Consider the following 27,999-nt stretch of genomic DNA (forward strand, 5'->3'; position numbering starts at 1 on the left):
TTACTCAGACAAGTTTGCATACACCATTAGAAAAAAAAAAAAGACTTTTTTCACACCAGTCATTAGTTTACAGGTCATACGTAACTGTATGTTCATGAACTGTTAGGTAGAGAGACATCTTCAAAGAGATGCCTGAGGATCAATAACAAAATTCCTCAGAGGGTCTTCTTTTGTACTTATTTGGATTCATTCAGAATTAGCCTTAGAGTTGGAAAGAAAAACTAAGCCCAAACTAATCCTTAATTTCCTGCCATTTGACTTTAGGCTTCTGTAGGTCATTCTGCTCTTCATTCTCATCCCTCACCTATCTGCATTGAGTAACTGCACAAGGTTTCTACAGACATCCACCAACCCTTTTTAAATGACAACAGAGCTTTTATTACAGAGGTAAAGCATCTCACCTCAGATAACAGGAAAAGGGGCTGTCAACAGATGAAGGAAGGACACAGTTTGTGTACAACTCCCACTAAGCCACTATTCCAGCTTAATACTACCTATTCATTATTGTTTACACATAAAGTGCGTTTTGCCAGACAGACAATGACATAATTAGGCATAAAAGTAGTTACTTCCATGTTATTGAGAATACTGTTACCAAAAATGAGTTATCTTGAGAAGGTCTATCTTCATAAAGCTGGATCCGACAACGTTCTTCCAAATCTAATTCATCCACTATCAGATAAATATCATCCAAACAGTACCACTAGTAAAAACAAAGAATGTGAGCAATAAATAGAAAACACCTACCGGGAGAAGAGTGTCACCCCCTCCACCCTTCCACATTTTGCCTACTGAGCTGTCTTTGAGATTAGCTGCCTGTTCTGCAAATGATATCTCCAAATTGATGTCAGTGTCCAGAAACGGCATGTCTTCAAGCAGGCTCTTCTGCTCATCCGTTCCAAGTCTGAACTTTGGATCTGAAAACAGAGTAAAAAAACCTAATAATCAACAGCAGCACAACTGAGCACCACTCAGTGCATAAGAGTAAGTTTAAAACCAAGTAGAAGTTAATGCTGTGCAAGGGATGGACTTTATGGTTGCAAATTCACTGATTTCTGTATTTTTTATGTCAATTGAAAATTTAGCTTTTGACAAGGGTCCATCTTTTGTATTTTTTCTTGAATAATCCTGCCAAGGCATAGGGTTTTCTCCTCTTTATCTATTATGAAAAGATAAAGCAATTCACCTCAAACAAACAGCAGACTCACAGAATCTTCCGGAGTCTAACAGCTTTGGCACCAGAAGTTTCTCGCCATCAAACACTTTCCAGCCTCAAAGACTGTAACATCCTGCAACCAAATCAGCAATTCTTTCTGCTGATAAAATTACAAAAGCAAAAGAGAATGCTTCCTCTATGATCCAAAGCATTAACATCTGGGGATAACAGGGAGTACACAGATCATGTCTTTGTCCCAACATTCTTATCCTCACCTCAGTCTGAAGAGTCTAGATTGCTCAAAACTGTTTGCACATGTTTCCATGATATAGGGAAGGACAAAATACAAAACAATGGTCTTACTTCTCTTTCTTTGTTCCTTTGAATGAATCAAATACTAGACAAATGTAGAACATTTTTTGTTTATAAGAAAAAAAAAAAAAAAGAAGGAAAAAAAGGGAGGCACTTCTGCTTTTAGAAAAAGAAGTCTAAGTTCATAGTAAATCAACCGTTGTTTTTCAGTCTGAAGTTAAAATATATCATGAAAGAAGCAAGATGAAAATTATATTGTAAATAACACTAATATAAAGCATCAAAGACAATTTAGTCAAAGAAAGATTCTGATCTCTCCACCATCTCTCTTGTGATGTGGTACTTCTTAAGGTACGTCCAGGATTAGGTTCCTTGCACAAGACATTACAAATATGTTGCAAGTATTTGTGATGAAATTCAGACTTAAAACCAGGGCAAACATAAACAAATCAATACTGCTCCTTTCAGTGGGACCATGATTCTGCCACTGGCTCCTACTCACAGGAGACTAGAGCCTGTTCAAAGCTAACATACCACAAGAGCAGGAAAAATGGGATGGAAATGGACATGAGTTGAGGAGGAGAACCATGAGCAGTGTATATGCATTGGTATAATAATATCGTGTAACATTATAAATTAATTTCTTTACACCACTGTGGGAAATTTTTGTATGGCCTGCAATAACTATGCTAAACTAAGCCAGAAAAAGTTTCCCAGAAAATAGTTACAGGTACAGAAACATTTGACCTTGAAGCAGGGGAAGGCTGCAGATAGGCTGATTAAGAGAGAAGGCATCAAGGAAGTGCTGCTCTACACTGATACTTTCAGTGGTCTGCAAAAGAGCTGAGCTGCAAGCATGCAACCTAAACAACATATGAAGCATCAAGTTTAAAAACAAAAATTACACCAACTCAAAAATTTTTCTGAATTGCACCTGTGTCTAATTGAAAGACACAAAAACAAGACTAGTCTCTCATATTCTTTAGAAGGAGTCCTGAAAATGACCTCAGCCTGCCAGGGCCAAACTCAGGGGACCTGACAGACAGGCGAGCAGCTACAGCCACTACAGCCACTCTCTGGTAGGGCACGGTGCTTTACACAACCTCTCCCATGTCAACGTAATTGATCTAGAGCTGAGCCTCTTCCACAGAGAGAAGGTGGATTTAAGTTAACACTTTGACTGTACTTGCAACCAAGCAATGCTGTAAGAAACAGAATAAAACATTTCCAAATTTTGCCTGTCGTGTATGTTACTTGCCACTTGCTCTTTCCAGAGTGGCTTCTGCTCACTTTCCATAGACCCCAAAAGATGCCTGGAGCATACACTAAAGATTAAGCTGATCCTGAAACTAGAGCTGCTCCTTTCGTTTAAGAGATATATGAGACCTCAGTAACCAAACATATCCAAGGTCAAATTCGTCCCTGGCTTCGATCTTTGGCCTCCCTGTCTGTATATCTGTATATATCATGTAAACTGCTTAATGCATCTGAACTAAAGGAAAACAGTCCCCTGTTCCCCCTAGACTTTTGTCATGCTAATGTGGCCTATACGTGACCTACATACTTCCTATCAGCCTGGGAGGGATCGATGTTAACAAACAATAAAGCAGTAGCTCCTATTTCAGTCCTCTGGTCATAGGAAGGTGCTGTGTAAAGCAGATGTCTTGGTAATGCTGTGCGCATTTTAAAGGTCTGGAAATGCTGCTGTTGTGGGGAGTTTCTTCTTGGTCGTATAGACTTGCTCCTATTGTCGTGCATTCATTAACTAGGAAGCAGCTGCAACAGGAAGCAGCTTTGGTGTTCTGCCAGCCTGCCAACTGCATGCAGTATTTCATGAGCGAAATGCAAGTGTGATACAGAAAAATGTAAATATTGTCTATAAGGATGTGGAAACCGGATTTCACATTAGTCCTGTACCCCTTCCTTGGTTCACAGTGCTATTTAAAGATCACATAAAATGATGCAAATTCCTCAGAAGGGGGGTGGGGTTACATTTTGGATTTCTTTTTAATACGACATGGAAATATCGGGAGTGACAACCTTACCATTTCCTAGTTTTGCTAGAGAATTTAGAGAATACCCCAATGGAGCTATGCTGATAGATCTTAATTTATAACTGGAAAAGTAGAGCGACTGATTTTTTTTTTTTTTGACTGACAAAGCATTTCTCTAAAAGGCTAATTCATAGACGACTTTAAATAGAAAATAAAAAACTTTGTAATCTTTTCACTAACACTATCTCTCCAGCCATAGATTCCTCATTTATCATGTAAAATGAAAAGCAGAAACAAACTCTTTAATTAAAAAATACAACCACATTTCAGTCTTTTTCCCTATCAAGAAGCAAACATTACAGCTCTTTCCCTCTTCTTACATACAGTAGATGAAATTTTTTCATTCATTTGCCAGATCATTACGCTTTGAGGTTACCCTTATACGGAGGTTTTATTTAACATTCTTCCCTTGTAGCTAATCCAGTGTGTTCAGGACAACTGCAGTCCCACAGTAAACTGACTTTTGCTGCTCCCCTATTTAAGCTAATGAGTATTTAGCTTTTCATTTGCTTTATTCTTTCCTTTTTATTTCTTGAGATGTCTCAGCCAACATGGTTATTTACTCCTTTTCACATACATCCAAAGGTAATTACTTTTTTTCTTTCCTGTTGAACATACTGCTAGCTTTGCAGGTCTAGTGAGTGTTATGGATCGCTAAAATGATAACGTCTTTTGACAGCTTAATACATGATTCTCAATTTTCTTTTCTGTTCCGTATCTACATGAAACAAAGAGGCACTTAAAGCCAGTGAGGGTCCTTCCAAAAACCTCAAATATGCATCTACCAACAAAAAGATTAGGAACTCATTAAACTGTTCTGTTTGACCAGGATCAGGCAGAAAAGAACAATGGTTTCATATTATTCCCTGAGTTTGCTTACATTGTTTAGGTAAGAAACAAGGTGTGTTGGACTGTCAAGAAAGGAGGAGTGAGCACAGGTTCACACAGCGCATGTATGCTCTAAGGGCAAACCATTATCATCTTCAGTCTGGCAGAAGCACTCAGGAATGCAGAATTCAAATACCCAATTAGGTACAGCCATAACCTTTGGAGAAGGGCCAGAGTCATTCACTCTAACAGTTTTAAGACATCTCAATTTAAGCTTTGGAATTTTTTTTTATAATGTCTGAGATGATATTCATATTTTTTCAGGTAAAACTGGTACTACTTCTCTGTCAAAGGGGGCTTCCGTTTTAAAAAAATGTCTTTGGATTTGGATTTCATAAATGTTTAGTATCTCTCAAATATCAGGCATTGTTTACTTTTTTGCCTTAAAATTTATTCACTGTTTGTATAACACTAATTTGTTCATCATTCTGGAGGAAAGATCACAGCACAGCACTGAAACAGGTGCAGTGCTTTTAACACCACCGAACTTGCACGGTTTATCTGTAAATTGAAATGATTTTTATTTCCTGCTCCAATCTTGGGAGCAGAGCCCACTTCAGCATGTTGACAAGAGCAGAAGTGTATCGGGATGTAAGCAGGCTGCATTTGCCATCCACATCACAATCTGTGCTGAGGAGAGCTAGCATATGGGATTTGCTTTTCAGAACTTCCCATTTCTGAAGGGTTCATCAGGGCCACTGGAAAAAAAGAACCAGATGTGATAAAAACTCTGTAATAATTGCTTGGTAATTTTCCAGCTCTGAATCCTACAGTGCAGTTTATTGACACAAGCACCAGGCATCCCTTCCTTCCCTTGTGCTGAACCAGCAGTCTGGCAGTCCTCCCAATTTTTTACTGTTCTTATTGGAGTGAGATCTGCTGAGAGGGAGGGAGGGCAGGATTAACAGCACTTCTGGAAACACACAGATTTGGTGATATTCAGGGCTGGTTTATATTCATCTCTCTCATGTACATCCTGTATTGTCTGTTGCCGTTTTCTAAGTCTAATCCTAAAATAGCAATTTTTCCAGTCTGCTACTGGTCAGTATTCTAGAACTGGAGCAGAATTTTCTTTGGTGGCTTAATTACAGGTAATTAACTTGCAGTAGGGAACTTGATCTGCCTGCTTGACTATTTAAGTGTCTGTAGGGTCCAGTGTAACACCTATGTGCTATCCAGTCCCCTGGAAAAAGAAAAAAATCCCAACATACAAACAATGCAGAATAGCAGTGCAGTATATTAAAGCTTAAATGGCTGCCAGTTAATATTCTGATCTCTACAGTGATGGCTATGGTGGTATAACAGACATGGTGCAACCCCTGCTTTGAAGAAATCTAAGATGATGTGGGCAACCACTCTTTTATTACTGGACCTGAAGAACAGCAGAAAGCTTTGTCAAAGTCCTTCATCAACATTCATACTCTCTAAAAAGAAACTATGGATTCAGCCAAGGACTTCTGTGATGCTCTGTCCCACCTGGCAGTGAGAGGGAGGGGTCTTCCATGGGTACTGCACCCCTCTTGTGTAATCACACACTGTTGAACACAACCCAGACCTACACACACAGAATTCTCTCTCTTTCCATTTTCCTTAAAAAGGTAAACAACTTTTTTCTTCCATCCCTGTTTTTCTTTCATTTTGAGCTGCAGGTGTATAGCGAGTTCTCACTTTTTTTGGATGTTTACAGTCCATTTGTTTTTGTTCTCTCATATGCATTGATGAGCTTATGTATAGTGCTTCATTTCCTGTGCTGTACAGCAGAGATAAATCAGAAGGGACAAATTAAGGATCAGGAAAGACCTAAGCATAAGCAATGAGAGGAGACTTCTCTCAGATGACTTGATTATAAGATGATCACTGGTAACAAACGAGGTTTCCCAGGTGACTCAAAGGACACCATCTACAGCCACACTTAAAAATTTTACACCACAACAACGCAGGCCATAACAGGTTTCTCATAAGAATTTCATTTTCTTTTGCTGAAAAGTTGAGATATGCACCTATGAAGTAGCTTGTGTAGTTGAAAGCCTACAAACCAAAAGGAAAAACAAACAAAAAAAAGGGAGTTGTTTGGCTTTACCTTTTGTTCCATCTTGTGTTTCATTTTTGTTTTCACTTGTTCTCACAGTTGAGGGTTCACTTCCATCACAGACCTAAGAAAGGAACAATAAATATGCATGCCTATAAAAACCAAATGCATGGTTGTAGAAACTCCTTCCTCTCTGTGGAGGATTACAACAGATACTCCTGCAATTCAGGGGTATGCAGAAGCATACCTGTGTGTTTCAGTAGAAAAACCTTTGCCAAAGGATAAGGGGATCTGAAATCTAGGTAATTAAAAAAGAATTCCATTCCCCTCTTCCTAAAAGACTAAGTGGGTATAACACTTGATTTTCCAGAGTTGCAAAGAATAAGAAAATGTAGTCTTTGACCTGAAGCCATATTTTGCACAGGAAAGATATGGAAAGGGAATCTGGAGGAGACATTTTGACTGACTCAGTCCAAATTCCTTCCTCTTGCAAAATCTTACATGGTTGCCTTCCCTACAGAGCAATCCCATCCCTTTTGCAGGGTTACCTGACATTAATATCTGTGCTTACAGCTTAGATTCCCAACAGCAAAATTAAGACACTTCAAAGGGACAACAAAACAGGAAAGGATTTGAACCATCTTCTCCTTTCTACAGTGCTGCACTACCCAGTCTCCAGATTTGTCACATTCTATGAGCTGGATGACACCTACTATAGAACAAAATATTTCAGAACATGTAGAAAATCTACACCCATATATATATATATGATTATATATATAGTTATATACATTTTTATACACATATTATTATCTTTTTGGCAACTCAAATCAACAATGAATGTTTAGCAGTCTGGATTTTTAATTTGTATTTTATGCAAGCACTGTATAACTCCATACTTACTGAGGGAAAAAACCCCAAGTTTTAAAGATTTCTCCTACCAACACAAATCTGTATATTTACCTTCTCTTAAAATCAGGGATCTTGAAAGGTGAAAGAAGATAGCATAACTGCCCAGAAGATTATTACTGTTTCACAGAGCAGTAGAAGGAGACTGGGAAGCTGTCAAGGTACCAAAAATATAGTTTCTCTTTGGAAATATGGCAGGAAATTTAGTAGAAACATCAACACAATTGTTGCGTTGATGCAAAACATCAACACTATTGTTTTACCTTTCCTCCTGTGCTTTCCTCCAGGTGAAGGGAGGTTACAGGATTTTTGGAGACTATTATTAAACTGGAATGGCTTCATACAGCTGCAGATGGCTTCAGTCCTCTTTTGTTACATAAAAAGCTTTCTAATGATGGGAGAATAACAAAGCACTAAGACAAGTTACCTAGGGAGGTTGTAGAAGCTACTTCACCACAGGCTTTCTGTGACAGATTAGATGAATAACCACAAGCAATGATTTCTGAATAATTATCTTGATTTGGAGAAAGGAATGCAGTACAGGTTTGAGGGCCTACACTTGTATTATTTTATTTCAGTCAAGGAGACAGGTTCAGAAGGATTCTTTCTTTTTCCAGTTATTTCTATATTTAATAAATATTCTAACCTTTTTTATACATCTTAAATGGGTACAATCATTTGTCTGTTTGCATTACTTCTCACTGACATCAGAAATATCAAAATATGTAGTTTAAGAGACATGGAAGTCTACTGACCACTGTGACATATCATTGTCAAACATTACAATGTGTAGCTTAAATACAGGAACATGAGTATTTTTTGTGCTTTACTGAAATAACACAATTGAAAGGGAAATTATACTGCTTTAAACTACATGATATTTTACCTAAATTGCTCTGCTATTAGATCTTGTAATTTTTAGGTATAGTCAATTCCAAGTTAGATCCCGGAAAGCTTTTATGGAGCTAATATCCCTTCTGCAACCACATGCAAAGCAGAACCATGAAAGGGAAGTTGTGCCTCGAGAACATACATTTGAGCTAACAAACTCCCCCCGCTACATTTCACCTCTACTGAATTTGAAAGGAGTTGCCGAAGGAGAGGAAGCTGTTGGGGGAAGGAGGAAGTTAAGTCCCCTCAAAATTCACCATGCTTTCCACCACCGCTACCACTGAGCTGAACGGCAGTGGCAGCAGCGAGAACGAGGGATGGGGCTAAGTTCAGGAAAGCTAGCTGTGCACTTCCATCAGGTCAGAGTCTTCTTATGGCTGAAGACCTTGCTGCTTTTGGGAGAGCAGACAGGGCATATACGCTTCTCCACAGAAGAGGAAGTCTAATCATAGTCTCCATTTCCCTCCTTCTCCTTTCCTGTGTATGGAAGAGGAACTCTCCTGTTCAATACCCCATAAGAGGAAACTGGGACCCTTCAGGATCTGTCAGAGCAACATCCCCCACAGAGTTTAATGACACACACAGGCCCTAGGAGTTAGTATGGGGTCAAAGCTCCCAGCTGACAGGCATAAAGACCTAGCCAAAATAAAGCAGGTTAGGTTGATGTTCCCTTTTTTCCCTTTTTTTGTTTAAAAAATAAAAATAAGAGCACCAGGAGGTACGAGGTTCTGGCAGACCCTTCCAGATGGCTGCAGGGCACTACCACACAAAGATAAAAGTGGGCTTTTGATAGCTCTTTCGGTGATTGTTGTCATGAGTTTTGCATCTGCATTAAAATTAATTCGGATTAACATCTTGACCATGGAGTGGTTGTTTTATTCATCATCTTTAAGTAATACAAGGCCATTATACATCTTTCTACATATTAAAATTGTCTAATGCAATGTCAAATCTGGACCAACGCTATTCCCATAAATTCAGTAAAAAATTCCCTTGGAAATCAGTGAAAACTTAGACAAAATCTTCTGGAAATATTCCTTTTGTGCCTGTGCATCTCTCTGCCCTTCCCCCACCCCTACATGTTCCTCTCTTCTCTCTGTCAGAATCAAACAAAACGGCAGACAGGAACTTACTTTTCCCTTTGAGTCATTTTGTAGCCTGAAGATATCTCTGACATCAGGAATTTGGTGCTGTTTGTTTTTTTTCCTCATGGTTTGTGTGACAGTCTCTACTCGCTTTTCCACTGCTGCCTTCTGGGTTCGGGTCAGCGTGGACAGAAACACCACACTTTCCTGGGAGTTGCCAGAGCTCTCACCAAACAGATCTGACAGACCTGCCTCCTTCAGCCATTCTTCTTCCAGTTCTCCCTCTGAGCAAGGCAAAGAGGAAAAAAGCATAAACGTTGGCTTTCAAGTACTGTTAAGCACACTGGATGTTAATGACATGATATGGTTAATGCATTTCACAGGGAAAGTACTAAGGGGATCCACAATTAAGAACAATTACTTACACGATCACGACTTGGAAAAAAGCTATTGTTTCTAAAGAGCTTCAAAAGGGTTAACATATATCATCAAAACCTTTAAAATAGTTAATCCAATACAGATTGCTATGGTGCAATCTTTATAATAATCTACAGCACTTCCATTAAATCATATACCATTTTATAAATATACCTAGATATGAACGTGTATGGGGAAGTCTGAAAGCCTCTGATCATTGCTGCCTCACTGCAGTGAGTTCAATCCTCAATCTTTTTAGTTCAATCCTCAATCTTTTTAGCTCCCTTATTGACATGGTTCAGCCCACTTTTCTTGATACATTACAGCCCTCCACTAGCTCAATTTAATGAAGGACAAACCAGGCTACAGGAGTCACCTTAATACTATTTTTTAATCAGTTCTCGTGACACGGTCTCCAGCCTGCTGACAGCCCACAAAACAATTGTTGCTTTAGTCTTATAGCTGATAAGGTATCCTTTATTGACAGATCACTGCACAGGAGACAGGAGAAAGCTATTAAATACTGTCACCGATGGCAAAACTTCTGCTTCTGAAATCAGTATCTCTCTAAAGATACTTTCTTTAAAACATTAAGTTCTGTCTGTAGCAACTGAGATTGTGTTGAATGCCAACAACCCTCTCAAACTTTCAAGTAACACTTCCATTTATCAGATATCAGAAGTACTCCAAAGCTGGCATGTCAACTTCACCATTGACTGCAGTTTCCCACAGTGCCCAGTGCACATTCAAGGGCACCTGAATATTAAGAGAGTTCGGGAAACAAACACAAAATTTTAAGTATGAATTTTGCTATGGTTGTGCAGCCAAATCCTGAGCCTCTGACAAAACTCTCTTAGATTTTGTTATTAGAGCTGGAAAGATGGGCTGCACCAATTCTCCAGAGCAGATGTGAGCATATCTCATCTCTCCCCCCACCTTGCCTTTGCATAGCTGCATCTCAAGCAAGCCCCAGCCCAGGCAGGCCCATCAGCCAGGAACAGCGTCCCACACAATCAGGAGTACTCGTACCCAAGTGAGGTGCTGTACATTAGGCAAAGTGTGGGGCAGAGCAACATCTGCTCAAACTGATCAACACAACTGTGCTGACTCACTTGGCCTTCATGCCACAGTCAGAGGCTTGAGGTGGAGTGGTAACTAGGGGGAAGAAGGCTATATATAAATAAGAAAGGAAATGGTGGGTTTTGGCATGCCGAGCCTGAAGGCGTAGCAGCATCAGTGAGCTGGGGTAAGAGAAGAGGCTCATGCACTGCAGAATGGTGGGCTCTGCTGCTCTGGAGAAAGCCTTGCAGCTCTGTCAGATGCCCTGCTCCCCAAGCACACAGGCTCGGAGCCTTGCTGCTCTCTCCAGAGGCCAAGTTGCTACCCTCTTCAGAGCACTTGTTAATAGAAGTGATGTTTCAAAATGCCTAGGGAGGCAGAAGTGCAAATCCCTTTGAAAGCTAATGGAGCACATTATTCTCACTCATGTAGAGGCCATATCAAAATGCAAAACTCACCACTTTAATTTACTGGGACTGTGGGCCTCTTGCAAGAATGGGAGAGAGGCAGATACTGCACTGTTAAAAAATAATTTTTGAGAGGAGTGGAATTAAGGATGTTAGTCCTCTTTTGTCTGATAGGACAAGAAAAATAAAGAAATTGCCCAACTTCTTCTAAGATCATGCCCTCATGAGTGGCCTATAATTAATGCCTCTGAGAAACAAAAATAATGCAACTGAACAGTCACAATAGTTACACGCTTAGAAAGTTACTCACTAAACTTAAACCAGTTAATCATTGGCTTGTCTTCTAAAGTGTGAGGTTTCTATCCACAATAGCTACAATAACAAACAATACACACAAAGAGTGAAAGGGTTAGTTTAACAGTAAACTGCAAATAAAGCTTCAATTGTTGTGATTTGCAAGTACAGGCACCTTTCTGATGTTCTGCAAATACCATTTAAAGGAAAACCAGCCTTTTACTTATCTCTGATACAGTTCTCTTTCAGGGCACTGCCGGTTTCTGGTGATATGCATCAGAGGCAACAGAATTTTCAAAGTGAATGTTCAGCAGAGTGACCTCTTTTTTGATTTGTGTTTGGTGGGTGCCATCTCTTGAAATAAGACTTAAAGAAAAATCCCTAAATCAGCAAACTGATGATCATTCACAAGAATGGATTTCATTACCATCTGGCTCTTTCACTACAAGTGCTACTCGTTCCTCATGATTATTTCCTCTGGTTTCATGGATGTTTTCAAGTTCTTTCCAGTAGTCATCCAAAAACAGTTCATCCAAGGAGTCCTGGGATCCTGAGCGGTCAAATGATGCTCCATCAGGGGTCTTCTTAGAATGGTCATGGTTCATCGTATACTGGCCAGACCGACGACTATAAACATAAATCAAAAAGCAATTCTTGGTTAGCATTTTAAGATACAGGATATATTAATATCCATGAAGGCAGTTAGTGAAGAATTGTGTCTAGTATCAAAGCAAACTAGTATCAACAAGCAAACCAAAAATATATTTTTAATTCAACATTTCTGTTATACATATCTCCCAATCTGGAATGGAAATAATGAATCCAAGTTCTAGTAATCCTAGTTATACCAAAGCTCTAATTCAACTCACAACAGTTAGTTCTACAAAATGCATGGTACGTATCTTCCTAGCATCACCATTCATAAAGAATTTTTCAAAAGTGCCCTTCTGCCTGAGTAAATTCCTTTAGCTTGACAGTACCCTTACTTTTTTCATTTGCCATCCTGCTTTTATTTTTTATTAATGTTTAGTCTGGTATCTATGATCTTAATTACAGCTGGGAAAGGACAAAGTAGAATTACTGAAGTTACAGTTTCTGAAGGAAACTTGTGAGTCCAAACATTTAATAAAGGCCACTATTTGTTTCTATCTTGCTGCTTCTTTGTCTGAAAGCTTACCATTTTTATAGTTTGATGTTATTAGCTTCTGGTTCACCCTGCCACATGCATGTTGCTAAAGCTTTCAAAAGGGATCTTTCATCTTAAGTATAGCTGCAACTAGAAAACAGAAACCAACAAGCTGAAACATCTAGGTCTCATCTTGACCTCAAGTCATTGGCAAAAATTACCACTGACCTAGCAAAGAATTCCTCTTAAAAAGTGCAAAGGTTATAATGATGTCATTGAAGTTACAGGTCATCCTTGCAGTCAAATACACCAAATCAAAAGCCACAAACTGACTCAGAGTATCAGTGGATTACATGAGTAGCAACCTGGTCTAACTTCAGAGTTGGCTCTGCTGTGAGTGGGGGGCAGGTTGGTCAAGATGATCTCCAGTCATCCTTTCTAAACTGAGTTACTCTACTATTATGATAGTATATAAAAAATTTTCCTTGTATTAAAAAATTGTAAGTTCTTAACATTTCAGAAACAGATGTCTTTTATGTCTAAATTTGCATCCATATTCTAAAAAGGAAGACATGATTTGGGGTTAAGTAATAAATATCACTTATTCCAAGAGAAAAACATATCAAAGATCAAGCATTGTGGATTTATCACAATGTAAACACAGTAAATTAAGTTCTACCTTCTCATTTGGCTGACTTTGCAAGTTTATCTAGAATTAAAACAAAAGCACGTCGTCATTACATCTTATCTTGGGACAACTGACGCTTATTAGCTGCCCTTAAGTAAAAAAGCTATACCTTTCTCTCTGAATATAAGTCCCTTGTGTGTCCAAGTCACAAATCCTTTCACACCATACGTGCATGATTCTCTGATAAGAAATACTAACTATATGGACTTTGCCTTTAAAGGTAAAGAGCCTTATGGAAGGAGTATGAGTTTCCACCCACCCTGCCTTTCTGCTCCAGGTACAAGTTAATAAATGACAATGAATTACTGAGCTAATATGTACCCCAACACCATTCCTTAACCTGCCCTTATTTGAAAGCCCAGGAAAAAAAAATATATAAAGGAATATTTATCTTCTGCATCAATGGCAATAACATCTTGCTGGTAGTGCATGTTACACAATAAATACAATTTCTCCACATAGCTACCTCAGGTCTTAAACTTCTCCTGACAGACATGTCCTGTGTGTGACCTGAGCTGCTTGTGAATCCAACACTAATTACTGCAGAAGGACATTCTTGGAGCTGCATCAGAAGCGTCCCCAGCAGCCAACATAGGTGCCAAGTGTGGCCAAAGCAGGTCGGGCTTCCCTTGCCCAGGCTCCCCTCCTCCTGAGGCTGAAGGTGCTCGGATCAGACTGCGTACACTTCACAGACAGACTCTGTACACTTGAACTGCAGCCTGAGTGAGGTCAGATTTCAGCTTATCATCCCTCGGTTTAACCCTGCGGAGCTACTTGGCAGCTCTTCGGTGGCCTTTCACCTTTGGAACAACCTGCTCTCGCTGACCCACCTCAGCTGAAATTTAACCACCATGGCCCACCATGCAAAAGATAATACAAAGAAGTTGAATACGGGGGCTCTGGCAGGCTGAGGCAGGATATGCAGCAGCAGGCTGTGGCTCTGTGCCACGCTTCCAGGGCAATGTTCCTCCTGTCCTTCCAAAAAAGCCAGCTCGTTACCTTCCCCAGACTAAGTCCTGTCTCAGAGAAGTCTGTGTCCCGAAATTCACAGCTGATACTCAGCACAGAGCACCCAAGGCTGTTTTCAGGGCCCTGCGAGCGTTTGCTGTACATTAAAAACACTCCATTAACTCTCAGAGGCTGCGCCCTACCCTTCAATCACTGGTCACAGGCCTGCTCTACTCGACCAAACATAAGCTGCTTTTCTTGTAAGGCTCTTCCTCGACTGACCTTTCCGTGTCTCATTAATGAATAATACAGCAGCTCCCAACTCTGAGCAGGTAGTAACATCACTTCTCCTCATGAAAGCCCTTAGAGAAGGACACAAATGACCAGAGGAACCTTCCAAGAACTATTCACACAAGAAACCTCACTGCTGTGCTGCAGATCTCTCCTTCAAAATCCATGTCACAGCTGGCAGCCCCAGCACCGGCAGCACACAGGCTCTTCAGGAACCGAGGGCACAGGCTGCTGCCACACCGCTCCTGCTCCACTCACCAATTCCTTGTCTTCCCTCGTTGGACTCGATCAATGCTCTATCCCCAGTTTCTGTTTGGACGGCAAACCCTTTCAAAGCCATCTGCATTTGTCCACATCCACAATCAATGTTTCTATGGGCTAGGACAGAGAGAGGCTCAGGCTGGGACACAACAACTGCTAAAACTTTAGCTGACAGAGCAGGTCAGATCTTGTTTTCACTTCACTTGGTTCAATGTTTCTTGCTTTGCATACCCCACCAGAGAAAGACACCAGTGAAGCAGTATTTGGTGCATAATCCGCACAGCGATGGCTCCAGGCATACTCATCTCTGTCCCTTCTATGAACCCCTGTGCACAAAGAGGCACAAAAAAGACCCTTTGAGGATAATAAGGACCAGTCTTGATACCATAGGGTTGGTGTAGATAAGAAAAATAATTTTTAAAATTCACAGCATAGGGAAAAAACAGGTTGCCAATTAAGATTTTTATTTTTAGGTATCTGTTGACAAGACCAAGAACATGGGATTCTTGCTGTGACCTTTCACTAAATTCAGTCCTTCTCCAAACATATGTTTAGTAAGCACCAGTTGCATATCACACAATAAAAGCACACAGGTGGGAACAAGTAAAGGCCAAGAAAAAAAGAGAGGAGAAGAGGAAAAGTAATCAATCTTAGCATTAATATTATAAGGAATCTGGAAGAGAAATGTTTTAAAAAATATTTAATCCCACATTGACAGAAAGACTCATTAAAAAAAAAATCTTAAAAAAGTATTTCAAAAACCCCATGTTGCAAGCAAAATTTTGTAGAAGACTGCTTTCCAAAAAACTATCAGTAGGAAATAAGCACCGTTCATTACAAAAAAGCGCTATTACTGTGGTTGCAGAAAATAGGTTACTTCTCCAGCACATTCTTAAGTTTTTAGTTATTCAGTTTTTGTATTTAAAATTTGAAAAAAGGCAACTGCTTTTCACAAGTATCTTCAATGAGATCTCTTTTCTTCCCCCTGAAAATGTAAGCTACTACTAACAAACACAGTCACTTAAAGTAATTTTCAAACACTATTCATTTAGCATTTCCAATTACTAAATGGTAAATTTACTCTCCAGCAGGTTTTTTTCCCCCAAAAACCTCGTATTTCCATTAAGGTCTTCACTAACATCACTCTCAAACTCTATTAAAATCTTATTAACATCTATTTCCAATCATTAGTAAATAGTTTACTCTTCAAATAGCTTTACAGGGAGCAGTGCAATACTCTCATTTCCAAATTACACAGTCATTTCTGACCTCTGATACTCAGACACGTGCCCTTTGCAGACGATGAGATTTTTGCCTATTTATCTCAGTTACTGCAGTCTCTTACTGCAGTTAATCTTCTTGTCCCACTCACTGGAGATGCATTTATTTATTAGAAACATCAAGGATGTGAGACGAAGCACTCCAGCTCTCCAGACGGTAGCCATTAAAAATAATTCTTGTAATGAACACCATTCTTTACATTTACAAGGAAAGAAACCAGATTTGGGTTATTTCACTATGCACTGACAAGCTTCAAGTTGTGGCAAGTACTTAAGGGAGAACTGTGTGCAACTATTTTCTTTCAGCCTTCCCTTTTGTGACCATGTCCTTTCTCAGCCTGTAAGAAAATATGACTCGTCACATAAATCACTGTTTTACACCATAATAAAAATGTGGTTTTCTTCAGGTTCTGTCAGCCTGATTTTGGTTTCATCAACAGTCACTTTATATTAGTGCAGTTGTCTTTACTCCTTATTTTCTTTCCTGTGAAATCTAAATCTCTCTGTCTGTTCCAATGCCTTTTTTGCAGTTCATAACTGACACCTGTCATATGTAAACTACAGTAGCTAGAGATTAAACAATTAGTAAGGTGCACTTTCACTGGCATTTCAGATAATTTCAGTTCACAGAAAGCTAATTTTGCTATTACTTCCACTTTTCTCTCTCAAGAATTTAGGACTGCATTGTGTTTTAAAACAACAAGTGATGAGAAAAAGATAATCTTGGTCATTTCTATAGTGATAGCCACTAATTTCAGATCTGAATATGATCTTTCTACATCACTATGCAAACATCATAATCATATGGTATCCTTATATACTATATATATGGGTATGCATGTATTAGATGTGTAATTAATGCAAGGATATTCATGGTCATAGAAACTAGGGAATATAAATACACTGTTGAACCAAACATAATAGATTAACACAGCAGAAAGAGAAGTGGAGTTCCTCTAACAGAATTATTGCAGGAGAGTTCACCAACTCCAGGAAAGGACAAAGTCCAGTTCCTAAGTACAGTATGAACATAAAGCAAAAAGATACCAGTCTCTATAATCTGTTACCTTCTTCCTGAAAAAAAATTACAACAATGCAATGACGGATGAAACAGCTTTTCTGCCTACAAATTAGGAATCTCTGTTCAGGGTCCTTATTTCCACCTGCTTTTCCCAAATTTTGGAATTCAAAATTCAGGCCTGAATCTTTCCTGACTAAAAACTGTCACAACTATAAAGTGTCACAAGTGGAACAAGGGAAGAGGCCATCTCATTAATTACTGGGTTTAACCTCAATTAGGATTCAACTCTCTGGTGTTAAACAAATATGGTCCTTTTCCACATCTGCCTAATAAAGCCTATAGGAGTCTTAAACACTGTTTTTAAACAGGTTCCGAATTGAAGGCCAATTCAATGTTCTACAAGACTTAAAGTTTCACAAACATTTGTTTGTATCAGCCAGTTTCCAACATTGAGAACAGTGCAAAAAAAGCACCCCATTATCAAGTGACATAATGACTTGACAAACTGGAAAATTAATTACGCCTTCTTAAACTCTACACTGAAAATACAATCCTTGTATGTTAGGCCTTAAAAGCTTCTTTAAGTAATCCTGGCCATTAACCATTGTTGCTGGGGTTCTTGTACAGACAATGTCTTGAGCACTGCCGCCCCTTCACATATACTCCCTGGCACCCCAATAAACCAGGACTTTACTTCCAAAGTTATGTAAAACAACAAAAACATATCTGACTACAGCTACATTACAGCAGCAACTTCTGAAATGCCTGTGCAAAGGGAGTCATCACTCCCAACGCCAGTGGACGTTTGGCCATTTACGTAAAAGCTATTAGTAGTATTACTGCAGCCATATCTCAGCTGATACTGGGGCTCACTGATTCTGAGCATCATACCAACATGTGGTTAGATGACACAAGATACACAAAGGTTGTAAGAGGGGAAAATAAAAGTGATGGCTATTTGGCCCAGAGAAGTGAAGCATGCTGTTCAAATTCATCACGCACATCAGTGACAGAAACAAGAATAATTCTCAGATCTCTGGAGTCTTTCACCACTGGACCACTGAGCGTTAAAGATCAAGATCTGACCCATAGTGAACTGCAAGGCAGAAAAAAGGAAGCTCTGCTGTTGTGAGTTTGTGATAGACTCCAGCCCTGTGGCTATAAATAGAGTAGCACTCTCAAAACAGAATTATCTTGTTGACACAGGAGTTACAAAGTTAAGCAGTAATTCATGTAAGTAGTCTTAAGTTTGCACAAAGGCTAACTAGATTTAAACAACAAAAAAATGCCTATGGGTACTGTGGCCCATTTTGAAAACTATTTACTGAGCAATCACATCCATGAGATGCTGTGCTCTTAAATATAAATACAGGACTTCCCAAATCCTTTCAAATCTAAACAACTAAAAAGATAACGAGAGGAAAACAATGTGGTCTCTTGTTCAGCTTCTCATCCTGAAGGCTGAGCTACAGAAGTGTGGGAATAAGTAAAGCTCCTAAACCCAAAACTCTCCCCTCCCCTCCTTTCAAAAAGCCACATAGCACCACAAGGTGCAAAGACTTCTTAACTGAATTAACCAAGAAAGATCTAGTCTAATGGCTACAGCAGTTGACTGGCTTGAGCTCCCTGGGACACAGGTCTGGGAAGTGATCGCCAGACCCTTCTATAGCCACAGTGCCTACCAGAAGGGCATCCTGGTCTTTCACAGTTTCTAGGCAAAGTGGCATCTTAAAGATCAGACATGAAGATAAAGCAAGGCCTTGATTCCAAGGATGTGTTAAATCAAGAATTTTTATTATCAAATCATTTATTCTAATGGTTTCAACTTAATGTTTAAGAAATTTCTTTCTGTCACACCACCCCTTTGCACAGTATCCAGTATTTTGCAGTGCAGCGTTGAGCATCTTTCAAAGTCTCCTGTTAAAAAAAAAGATGAAATTGCAATTGATGTGCCCATCAAAGCAGGTTCTCCTAAAGTAACCAGATTTTGCATAAAGCCACAGAGTAATGACACTACCTAACTGAAGTTAAATTATTTTTTTTAAATGTAAATGTCTTCATCTTTTTATATGGCTTAACATATTAAAAAGATTCTATTTCACTGATGGCTAAAACCTCCTGTCAAACAAAAGCCAGTATCATTATCTTTCACAAGCAGCAGATAAACTTTGAGCAATACCTACCAAGACCCAGGTCTGGATATCTGGTGCCCAGAACAGCACAAAAATATTTCTCACCCCTTTTAAAATGCTTCATAACTTTTGGAAGGCATTAGAGAAACTTTAGTCTGGGCTTGTATTTCTGCTTTTCATTCTAGCTCCTAAATCTTGTCACTTGTTGCAACAACTGAATTCTCTCCTTTCTACCTTTTCTATCATTTATTCTTTCCATGACTGACTGAAAACTCTCCTGCAACTCCATCCTTTCAAGAGAGTCATACGGGACGCAAAGACAACAGTAACAAATCACCATAATTTCCAGTATTTTTGGTGAACTGACACTTAGCGCTCCTTCTCTCCCAACTTAAAGAGTTTTATTTTGGTTGCTCTGTGACCTTATGGGACATTTGGAATGTCAATTGCAATCAAACTTGTTCAAAGTCCCCCTAAACTCCAAAGAAAAGCCACAGTAGTAGGAACTGAGGCAAAGCTCTGTTCCCCTTCCAAAGACAGAGTGATTGCAGAGAGGGTATAAAACAGTACTCACTTTCTAAATGAGCATAAAAAAGGCTGAGCAAAGAGAATCAGGTCTCAGGATTTTTTGTAATACCATCAGCTGCTGTTAATACCTGCTCAAATCTGCTCTAGAGATTAACAAAAAAACCCAACAAAACACAAACAAAAAAACCCCACCAAAACCAAAAACCCAGAAAACCCCACAAACTGGCATTTTAAACCCCTCCATGAATAATAAATGCAAAACGTGCCAAAGTTAGGGCTGCCAGAGTGTAAGTCTAAAAAGTATACACTGTACTGCTTCCAGCCACATCCTCATTATTATTTATGTAGTATTTTTTTACCTTAGTGAACATGATATTCCTCCTTCCCCAACCCCAACCTCTCACCGTAGAAAACAGGAAGGAAACTGTGGCAATGACACAGACTATTACACTTAATATTCTAATCCACTGCACCAGAAATGGGAGATTCCAGATGCCAAAACTTAATCTGCCTGAACTATATGCAGCACTTCCAAGAAGATTAAAATATTTCATGACATTTCCTTTAATAGGACCTCATGTTTCTACACAGCCATTTAGACTCTACCTATTTTCTACTTCAAATTAGATAAATTATAATTACGGTAAACTGATTCACATATATACCCTATCTAAAATGATGGTATAGATTATTGGCCCCTGTGTATGATTGATGATGTGAAATCATTTGCTATCAAAAAAAGTGTTAAAACTAGAACATATATATTTGCAAAAAGAGTTACTTGATATGCCATTCCAGGTTGTTTCAGAATAAAAGTGGTCTTGTTCTGCTACACATAAAGTGAGAAATTCAGGATTGGCAACAGTAGCCGTGAAGCCTGTCCCCCACAAAATGACTGCACCAGTTGTGTTTCCTCATTATTGCGGGGACTGCTGCATTCCAGTTTCTGAGCTGTTCACCTCAGTGCATGTTTTTAGCTTTATTCTCCAACCATAAAATACAAAAGCCTGTATTAGCTGAACTTTTAGCTGAAGTGAGAAGTAGTATCAGAAGAAATCAGTTTTGGTTTTACTTCTGTATTGACAAAATGAAGTAGACCATATTGTCTCAGGTCCTGCCATTCTGGTCCTTTTAATTCTTATGCCACTTGAATGAACTCTCAAAGGCTTTGAAAACATATTCCTATTTTTTGTCATTCCATAGAAATTTCTCATTCAAAAGCATACATTTTAGAAAGAGAAATAGCTATTCCTGTGAGTGCAAAATCCACCAGAGGGAAAAACAAGGGGACAAGGGAACCTGGGTGACCTGTACAGGTACAATCACACAAGTGGAAAATAAGGAAACGAATGGCATCAATGACTCCAACCTCCTTTGACACATTTTCGGCTCTGTTCCTTGGTCAGTTTCTCATTCCTTCCAAATGCCTTCTACATCACCTGGCTTCATATGGACAGAAAACTCTGCAGTTTTGATTCTTTTCATTCTCTACAATTCATATCAACTACAAATATGTGTGCAAATATGTTCTCTGTAACAACTCTCATGCTGCTTATTGGAAAAATATTTGAACACATCATACACATTTTGAAAGTACACTTTCTCTGTAATCTTCTAAGAGAACCACTGGAACTAATCTTCTCCCAAAGAAGAGAATAAAGCATGTGTGAGATTACTTCAGGCTCCACAAATATCAAAGAGAATAACCAGGAAGTGAAATAGATACAGTATTTGTAATTCCATTATTGAGAGGCACAGAGAGGAAAGATTTAAATAATTTATTTTTCTTTTCACAGTAGTAAAAAAAATAAGCATGGCAACAAAACCTGATTGAAGCTATCCTGGTAAATACCAGGACCACCTAGTAAAGTACAGTTACAGCCATGAAATTATACTGGAGCCACTTTTGTGCCTCTAAAAGCAATTAACTTTCTAAAAGCATTAGCTCTTACCATGTTAAAGGACCTATTAGTTAGACCTATAAACCTGTTACTTGCAAATATAAGGTCTACAGCACAATTCAGTAGTTTTGTTTATGCTTGGAGGAAACTGGAACACATTCACAGTAAATTTATTACAATATAATCCTTACACTCAGAAGAAATTGTAAATGAATTTGTGTGAGCATTCCCAAACAGCAGGCAAAGAAATCTATGCAGGAGTCTAAAGACGTTTTGTAAGGAAACTGTTTTCATTGTCCAAATAAACCACCAAGAAAGACTCAGTAAGACAAAGTAGATAAAGGTGCTCTCAAAGAAGCTGGATGAGAGAGGGAGAGAAGGAAGCAGAAAGGGCTGAGAAGAGCAGCATGCACAAGGCGGGCCACCACTCAAATATCCTGAGGGATACAGGTCTGTTCAGAAGCAAAACGTCAGAGAGGATGATGTTAAGAAGCATCCTTAAAGGCAAGGGGATAGGAGAGAGGGAGGCCTCAAGGACACTGCAAGGGATGGACCATCTGGATTTAGGTTCAGGCTTAGCATGAGAAAGGAGGTGTTTGCAACCAGCTTCAAAAGTGGTCGCTGGGATTTCACCTGCTCTCAGAGGAGCTAACACAACAACATTGCAGATATCCCTACGCCTGCAGCAAACCTGCTTTGAGGAACCCCTCTAGTAGGAGCCAGGCAGAACGTGCCATGGCAGAGCTGGAGGGCAATGCAGGTCTGCCCTGAGCCAGTTGTTTCCTTCACACCCCTTCGCCACAGACCCACTGCACAAAGAGGGCAGCTGCAAAGTCCACTGTCACCTCAGCAAAAGCAAAGAGATTGAACAGGGCACCCAGCCAGTCACAATTCTTACTTTTTATCTTCAAGGGCAACGACTAAAGCCACGAGCCTTTGCAACATCTTCTTTCCTACCAAATTCCTTCTTCTGAGCAAATATTCCTGGGAAATACCTGTTCCTGGGCTGTAACAACTGAACTCTCTTCAGCCCTCTCCGCTACCTACGCTAACAAGCACTTCCAAAGGCTTGGTGTCCTATGACCCAGCAGGAACCCCACTAAATAAAACAAAATTACATTAATATATTCCCTCCCTTCTCATATTTCTGGTAGTTTTTAAATGTCAATAGACAACCAAGCAAGCAGGAAGCAACTTGGGACCACAGATTCTCTCCTTCCCTCTCCCTCTTTGCTACCGCCTCTGCTTTCTGAACATTAGCAGAAAAGATATAAAAACTTGTACTTTTTCAACCAAGCTCCCTGCAAAGCTTTACTGGTACTTGTATGTGTAGGTATGTCCCTTTACTTACAGATTAAGTATACAGATGTACAGCTACCAATCTGAATAGACAGCTGCATCCACGTGCAAGTTTGGAAGCTCGTCTACCATAGCATTCACTACCATGCTACCTGTCCACAAGGTCCAAGCATCAAGACTTGAATACATAAACAAAACTTCAACAGTAAGGATTTAAAAGGTTTTGTTTAGTTCCAGGAAAGGAGAAAAACAAAGAGATCATAATACAACCCAAACAAGAGGGGGAAAACCAGAAAATAAACAAACACTGGAAATTAAGAAAAAGTAAACAAAACATGCTAATTAAATACCAATCATTTAATAGGAACAACTGTTCAAAACAAAAAACCCTAAAACAAAATCCCATATGTATTTTATTATTAGCTGATCAAGATTTCACACATGTAATCCTTGTTTCTCATTTCCTCTAACAGCATAACATTTTTTTGTTCTTAACTCTTAGATCTGATTCTTTCTTGGCAAAAGCAGTCTCCTTTCCATATGGGTACATGGGCAGTGAGTTCATCAAAACATAACAAGGTCATGGAAGCCTGTCGTAATATTTTAAGGCAGCAAGAGGAATGTTCAAGACTGGTCAGAAGGGGAAGGCTGACAGTCACTGCTTGCTCTGCAGCTGAAAAAAAATGTACTCCTAGGAAAATAAGAAAAAATTGGTTCCAGAGCTATGGAAATGGAAGACCAAAAGAACTCTTACCAAATTTAGTTTAAATTACACTCATCAAAAAGAGGATGCAGGCAGGGACTGTGAGAATTCTGGGATTTAAATACTGGTAACAAGTTAAAAAAACCCATAATAGATTTATAAATTATTTAGATGACAATTCTTAATAGAAGTTTTTTAGGAAAATTCTTTGTTTTCCTTTCTAACCAACACCTTTTTCTTTACCAGCAAACTTACAAACATGAGAGATACCAGTTTCTAAATCAACATACAGCTACCACCTATGGTTTTTCAGCTGGTAAGGTTCTTCATGATTATTGTTCTAAAAAGGTATCAGCCTATTTTGGAAGATGTCAATCAGTTATATAAAGCAACATCAATCTGTCTTTTTAAAATTACTGCATCACTAATATTAGCCATATCTCTTACCCTGCATTCTCAAACAAAACACTTCAGTGGAGGGTTAACTGCCAGCAAAAAAATGCAAGTAAAAATGACATTGTACTCTTTTAACTTTCCCTGCATATCTAGAGGTTAAATCCCTGACTTCAACTATAGACATACTCCTTTGTGTCAACAGGGTAAAAATAGCACTTACTTGTAACACTAAGTAGCTGTGATTACAGATCCCAGTAATAATCAAGCAAAATGAAATACAATGTTTCGCATATAACACATTAAACCTGAAATAAGGCACAATCCATATGCAGATGCTTCTATAAATACAAATTCATATTTTCTTTTGCTGAACGCACACATGCTGTGTACAGAAGAACAAGAGCAATGTCATGTACTCTTAAGTATTACTATCTGTGATTTTTAGTTACAGGACCAAGCTCCCCATGACAGACATCTGTACTTCCCATTATGAGATGCATCTTCTACAAATGAATACCATATGTTTTTATACACTCTCATATGTACATAGGAAAAAAAAAAAAATCTGCTGCATGCAATATTAAGTCACATATCAAAACTCCATTTTAATTAATTTGAAATCATCATATTATGATGGTGACCTAAGCCTGCAACTTGCAGGGAAGGGGAGGGAAGGAAAGACAGCCTGATCGGGCCTGACCTGGGTGGGTGCACAGAGCAGAGACACTTCTAGACATCAAAGGGATCAAGGTGTGAGTCAAACCACAGCAGAAGCTGTAGGGTGCCCCACGAGTCCTTCACTCCCAGCTCCCAAGCCACACTGCCCAACCACTCTGTCCCATCCCCAGCTCTCATGTCACCTCTCCACGCCAGGCAGGACTCCACTGGCTTTCCAGCTCTGAAGCACTCCCTGACACACCCTAAAACTTAGGGTGACATACCAACAGGGCTGGAGAGGCGATGAAGGGACCAAACATCTCTGGGCCTGAGCTGGGTGAGAAATACATCCTTCAAGCTCAGGCAGGGTGACACAGTTGAGCCCCTTCCTACCAGAGTATTAAAGTAAATGCCTTCTTAATATTTTCTGCACTGAAAGCACACACTTGAAATCTTAGGATACAAAAAATACTTGATTGTATAAGTAGCCAATTCTATCTCAGAGGATAAAGAATAATTCCCTCACCAAAACAAGGCACCTGGACAAAGCCTTACATTTATAAAGACTATACAAGTACTGACAGATTGACACAAATGGGATCATACACTTGTCAGCATCAAAAGGGTTTAAAACCTACAATGTAAGTCAACAGAGCAATGGCAAGGGAAGTAAAATGTGTTGTAAATTTGCTGTTGGAGTTTCTAACATAAAGATGAAAAGGAGATTTTCAAAGACAGACAAATGCCCATATACCTAAATTATACCATTTTCTCAATTCTCTAAATGCAAAACCGGTGTGTATACTTTACCACTTCTGCTACCCTTGTTTGGTGTTTTTATCCATCAGGTGCTCAGATCTCCTTCCCCTTTGAAAGTCAGGAAGGTGCAATGAGGAATTTAGGGATATTTTCATTGACTGTGCCCTCTAGGCAATTGACGTCATTTTCCCTTTTCACCATTTCATGACAGCTCACTTGGAAGTAAATCAGTTAGAATGATTTGTAGAACGCCCTCTCAGAATAAATATGACTTTTTATTACCAAGTATATATGCTATTGTTTCAAACAATGAAGCAATACACTGAAGTTGCCTCTTCCCCAAGAGTGCCAAAGTAATGCTCTTTGGCTCCAATTCCTTCTCTGTTCACACAGGCTTCACACCAGCGCAACCTCAGTGCACCCCAGGGGGATGTCCCCAAGGGCGACACCTCAAGGTCACCCCACCCTCTACAGTAACTCACAAGATGCAGACACCTCCCTTTGAGCACCCTTCTGGGAACAGCCTAAATCCACACCTCAAAACAACCACGTGCCACATCTTGGCAGACCCCTCCAAAGACAGCACAAGCAATAAGGCAGCCAGCCCGTCGTACACCCAGTCCGATTCGGGGAAAAGGGAAAGGTACCTCTGTTTACTAGCAGACACTGCATGGGAAAACTCCAGCTACCAGGACTGTCAGAGGACTGCGTGATAACACTGAGCAGAGCCAACTAGATGCACAGCTGAAGCACGCCATGAGCCCAGTGTGAATCACCACTCTCTGCGGCCACAACAGAGTAATTCTTTATTCAGAAATAGTGATGGGTCAACATCCATGGAAAGGCCATCACCTCAGCACTGTGCCTCCAGCCAACAGCTAGGCTTTCTTCCACTGGAGGTCACCAGCAGACATCCAAAGTAACACAGTCACCCTTTGGGCAGTTCGGCCACTTCCCACAAAAAAACCCCAATGCCACTGCTTCTTCCTTTGTATTGCTCATTAAACTTGGCACAGAAGACCTGGATTCCCAGAACTACACAAAGGACTTGGAATGGCCCTTGTCATTAGTTTTTCCTTAATCCCATTTAATCCTATAGGTCATTACGAAAGCACCTGCAAGGCATCCTTTAAGGGAACCAGAGGGTACAGAGTTGCATCTGTCTGGTAGTTATCCACATGTGAGACTGCCACAGCTGGATATGCCAGCCACCTTGCCTTTCTTCCAAACTGTCAAGACAGAGAAGCAGGGGCAAGCAGACCTTGGTGTATCTAGCAGAAGCAACATGCAAGATGTCTTGCTCATATCCCCTTAACTTTAACAATTTCCTCAGTATTATGGAGAGCTCACTCAGACAATGAGCAAGCAAATTCCCATGTGCCAAGCAGCAGCAACCTGGTGACAACCATGCAAAGCAGGTGCTTCTGAGAAAGCAAAACTTGTGACATGAGGGATCCTTGGTAATGAAAAAAGACAAAGCAATACCCTCTTCTGCTTGTAGGCGTCACAAGCCTCCTCCTTAAGAAACTAAATCGATATGGATGTCCTTTTAGTAGCCTCACACAGCTGATTGTCCCATGACCCCTCACTGCAGCAGTACTCTCGAACGCTTCCCAGATGGCAACCAGTTGGAAGGAGACTGGCTAGCACTTGGACTCACAGATCTTGAAAACCATTAAGGTGATGGTGGACTTCCTGAGATAAAATTGCCAAGCTACGGTTTGACAGACCACACTGGTGGACAACTATCAGTGAGGAATACAGTACTCTGGGATCAGGACAAAGGCCTGGGAAACACGTGCTCTGCACCTTCAGTGCTACTGAGGCCAGCCACAAGGCAGCTTACATACTGTCGTGTTATTCTCTCGAAGATGACATGGCACCTTGGGAGTTACTGCAAATAGTTTCCTTGTTTAAAGTACTAGCAATGGCTTCTCGTGACAGCAGCAGCCTGAAATGGGACAAGGGATCATCTCTGGCTAGCTCAGAACAAGCCACAGAAACAAAGTAACAGTTAACAAGAAAAATAAAAGATTTAAAATACTACGGTTCCCTCACTGGTTACTATAAGTTGCAAAAGTGTTGCTCCTACTAGCAAAAGCATCTTGGGTACCCTTTCAGGGTATGTTTCCCTGAACAGTTTTAATTTTCCACTTTAAGTCAAAAAATCTAACCTCATACTAACATTATGACTCAGATAAATTTCATCAGTCTTCAGAAGAATCTTGCTATAACTTACTACAGATGAGTAAAAGTTCTTAAAACCAGACAAAAAATAATTCAGTATGATATAAAGAATATATTGGCATAAATGTATCTTTCAATTCAAAAATGGAGAATGCATCTAAAGAAATAAAATAAAGAATAAGTACAAAACATATTCAGCAATTCAAGTAAAATAATGTCAACTTAAATAGAAACAGAGATTAGTTTCTCATGTCAACAGTGTAGTGGTATAATGGAACAACTTACTTGAATAAGTCACCTTTGAAGTTTTGCATCAAAGTG

The 27,999-nt window shown here is 39.6% G+C and overlaps 1 protein-coding gene across 3 annotated transcripts in view; it reads right to left on the reverse strand.

Annotated features, from left to right (window-relative positions):
* ARHGAP18 (Rho GTPase activating protein 18) overlaps window positions 1–27,999 on the reverse strand; it is a 96,297-nt gene that overhangs the window by 26,953 nt on the left and 41,345 nt on the right. For all 3 annotated transcript variants that reach the window (XM_074862475.1, XM_074862477.1, XM_074862474.1), the window contains exons 2-5: window positions 11,929–12,128; window positions 9,373–9,608; window positions 6,491–6,563; window positions 748–917 (exon numbers count right to left, since the gene is read on the reverse strand). In XM_074862475.1, the coding sequence (XP_074718576.1) occupies window positions 748–917; window positions 6,491–6,563; window positions 9,373–9,608; window positions 11,929–12,128 (679 nt within the window). The remainder of the gene's footprint in view (window positions 1–747; window positions 918–6,490; window positions 6,564–9,372; window positions 9,609–11,928; window positions 12,129–27,999) is intronic.

This window comes from Strix uralensis, chromosome 3 (genome assembly GCF_047716275.1).
Source record: "Strix uralensis isolate ZFMK-TIS-50842 chromosome 3, bStrUra1, whole genome shotgun sequence".
NCBI lineage: Eukaryota > Metazoa > Chordata > Aves > Strigiformes > Strigidae > Strix > Strix uralensis.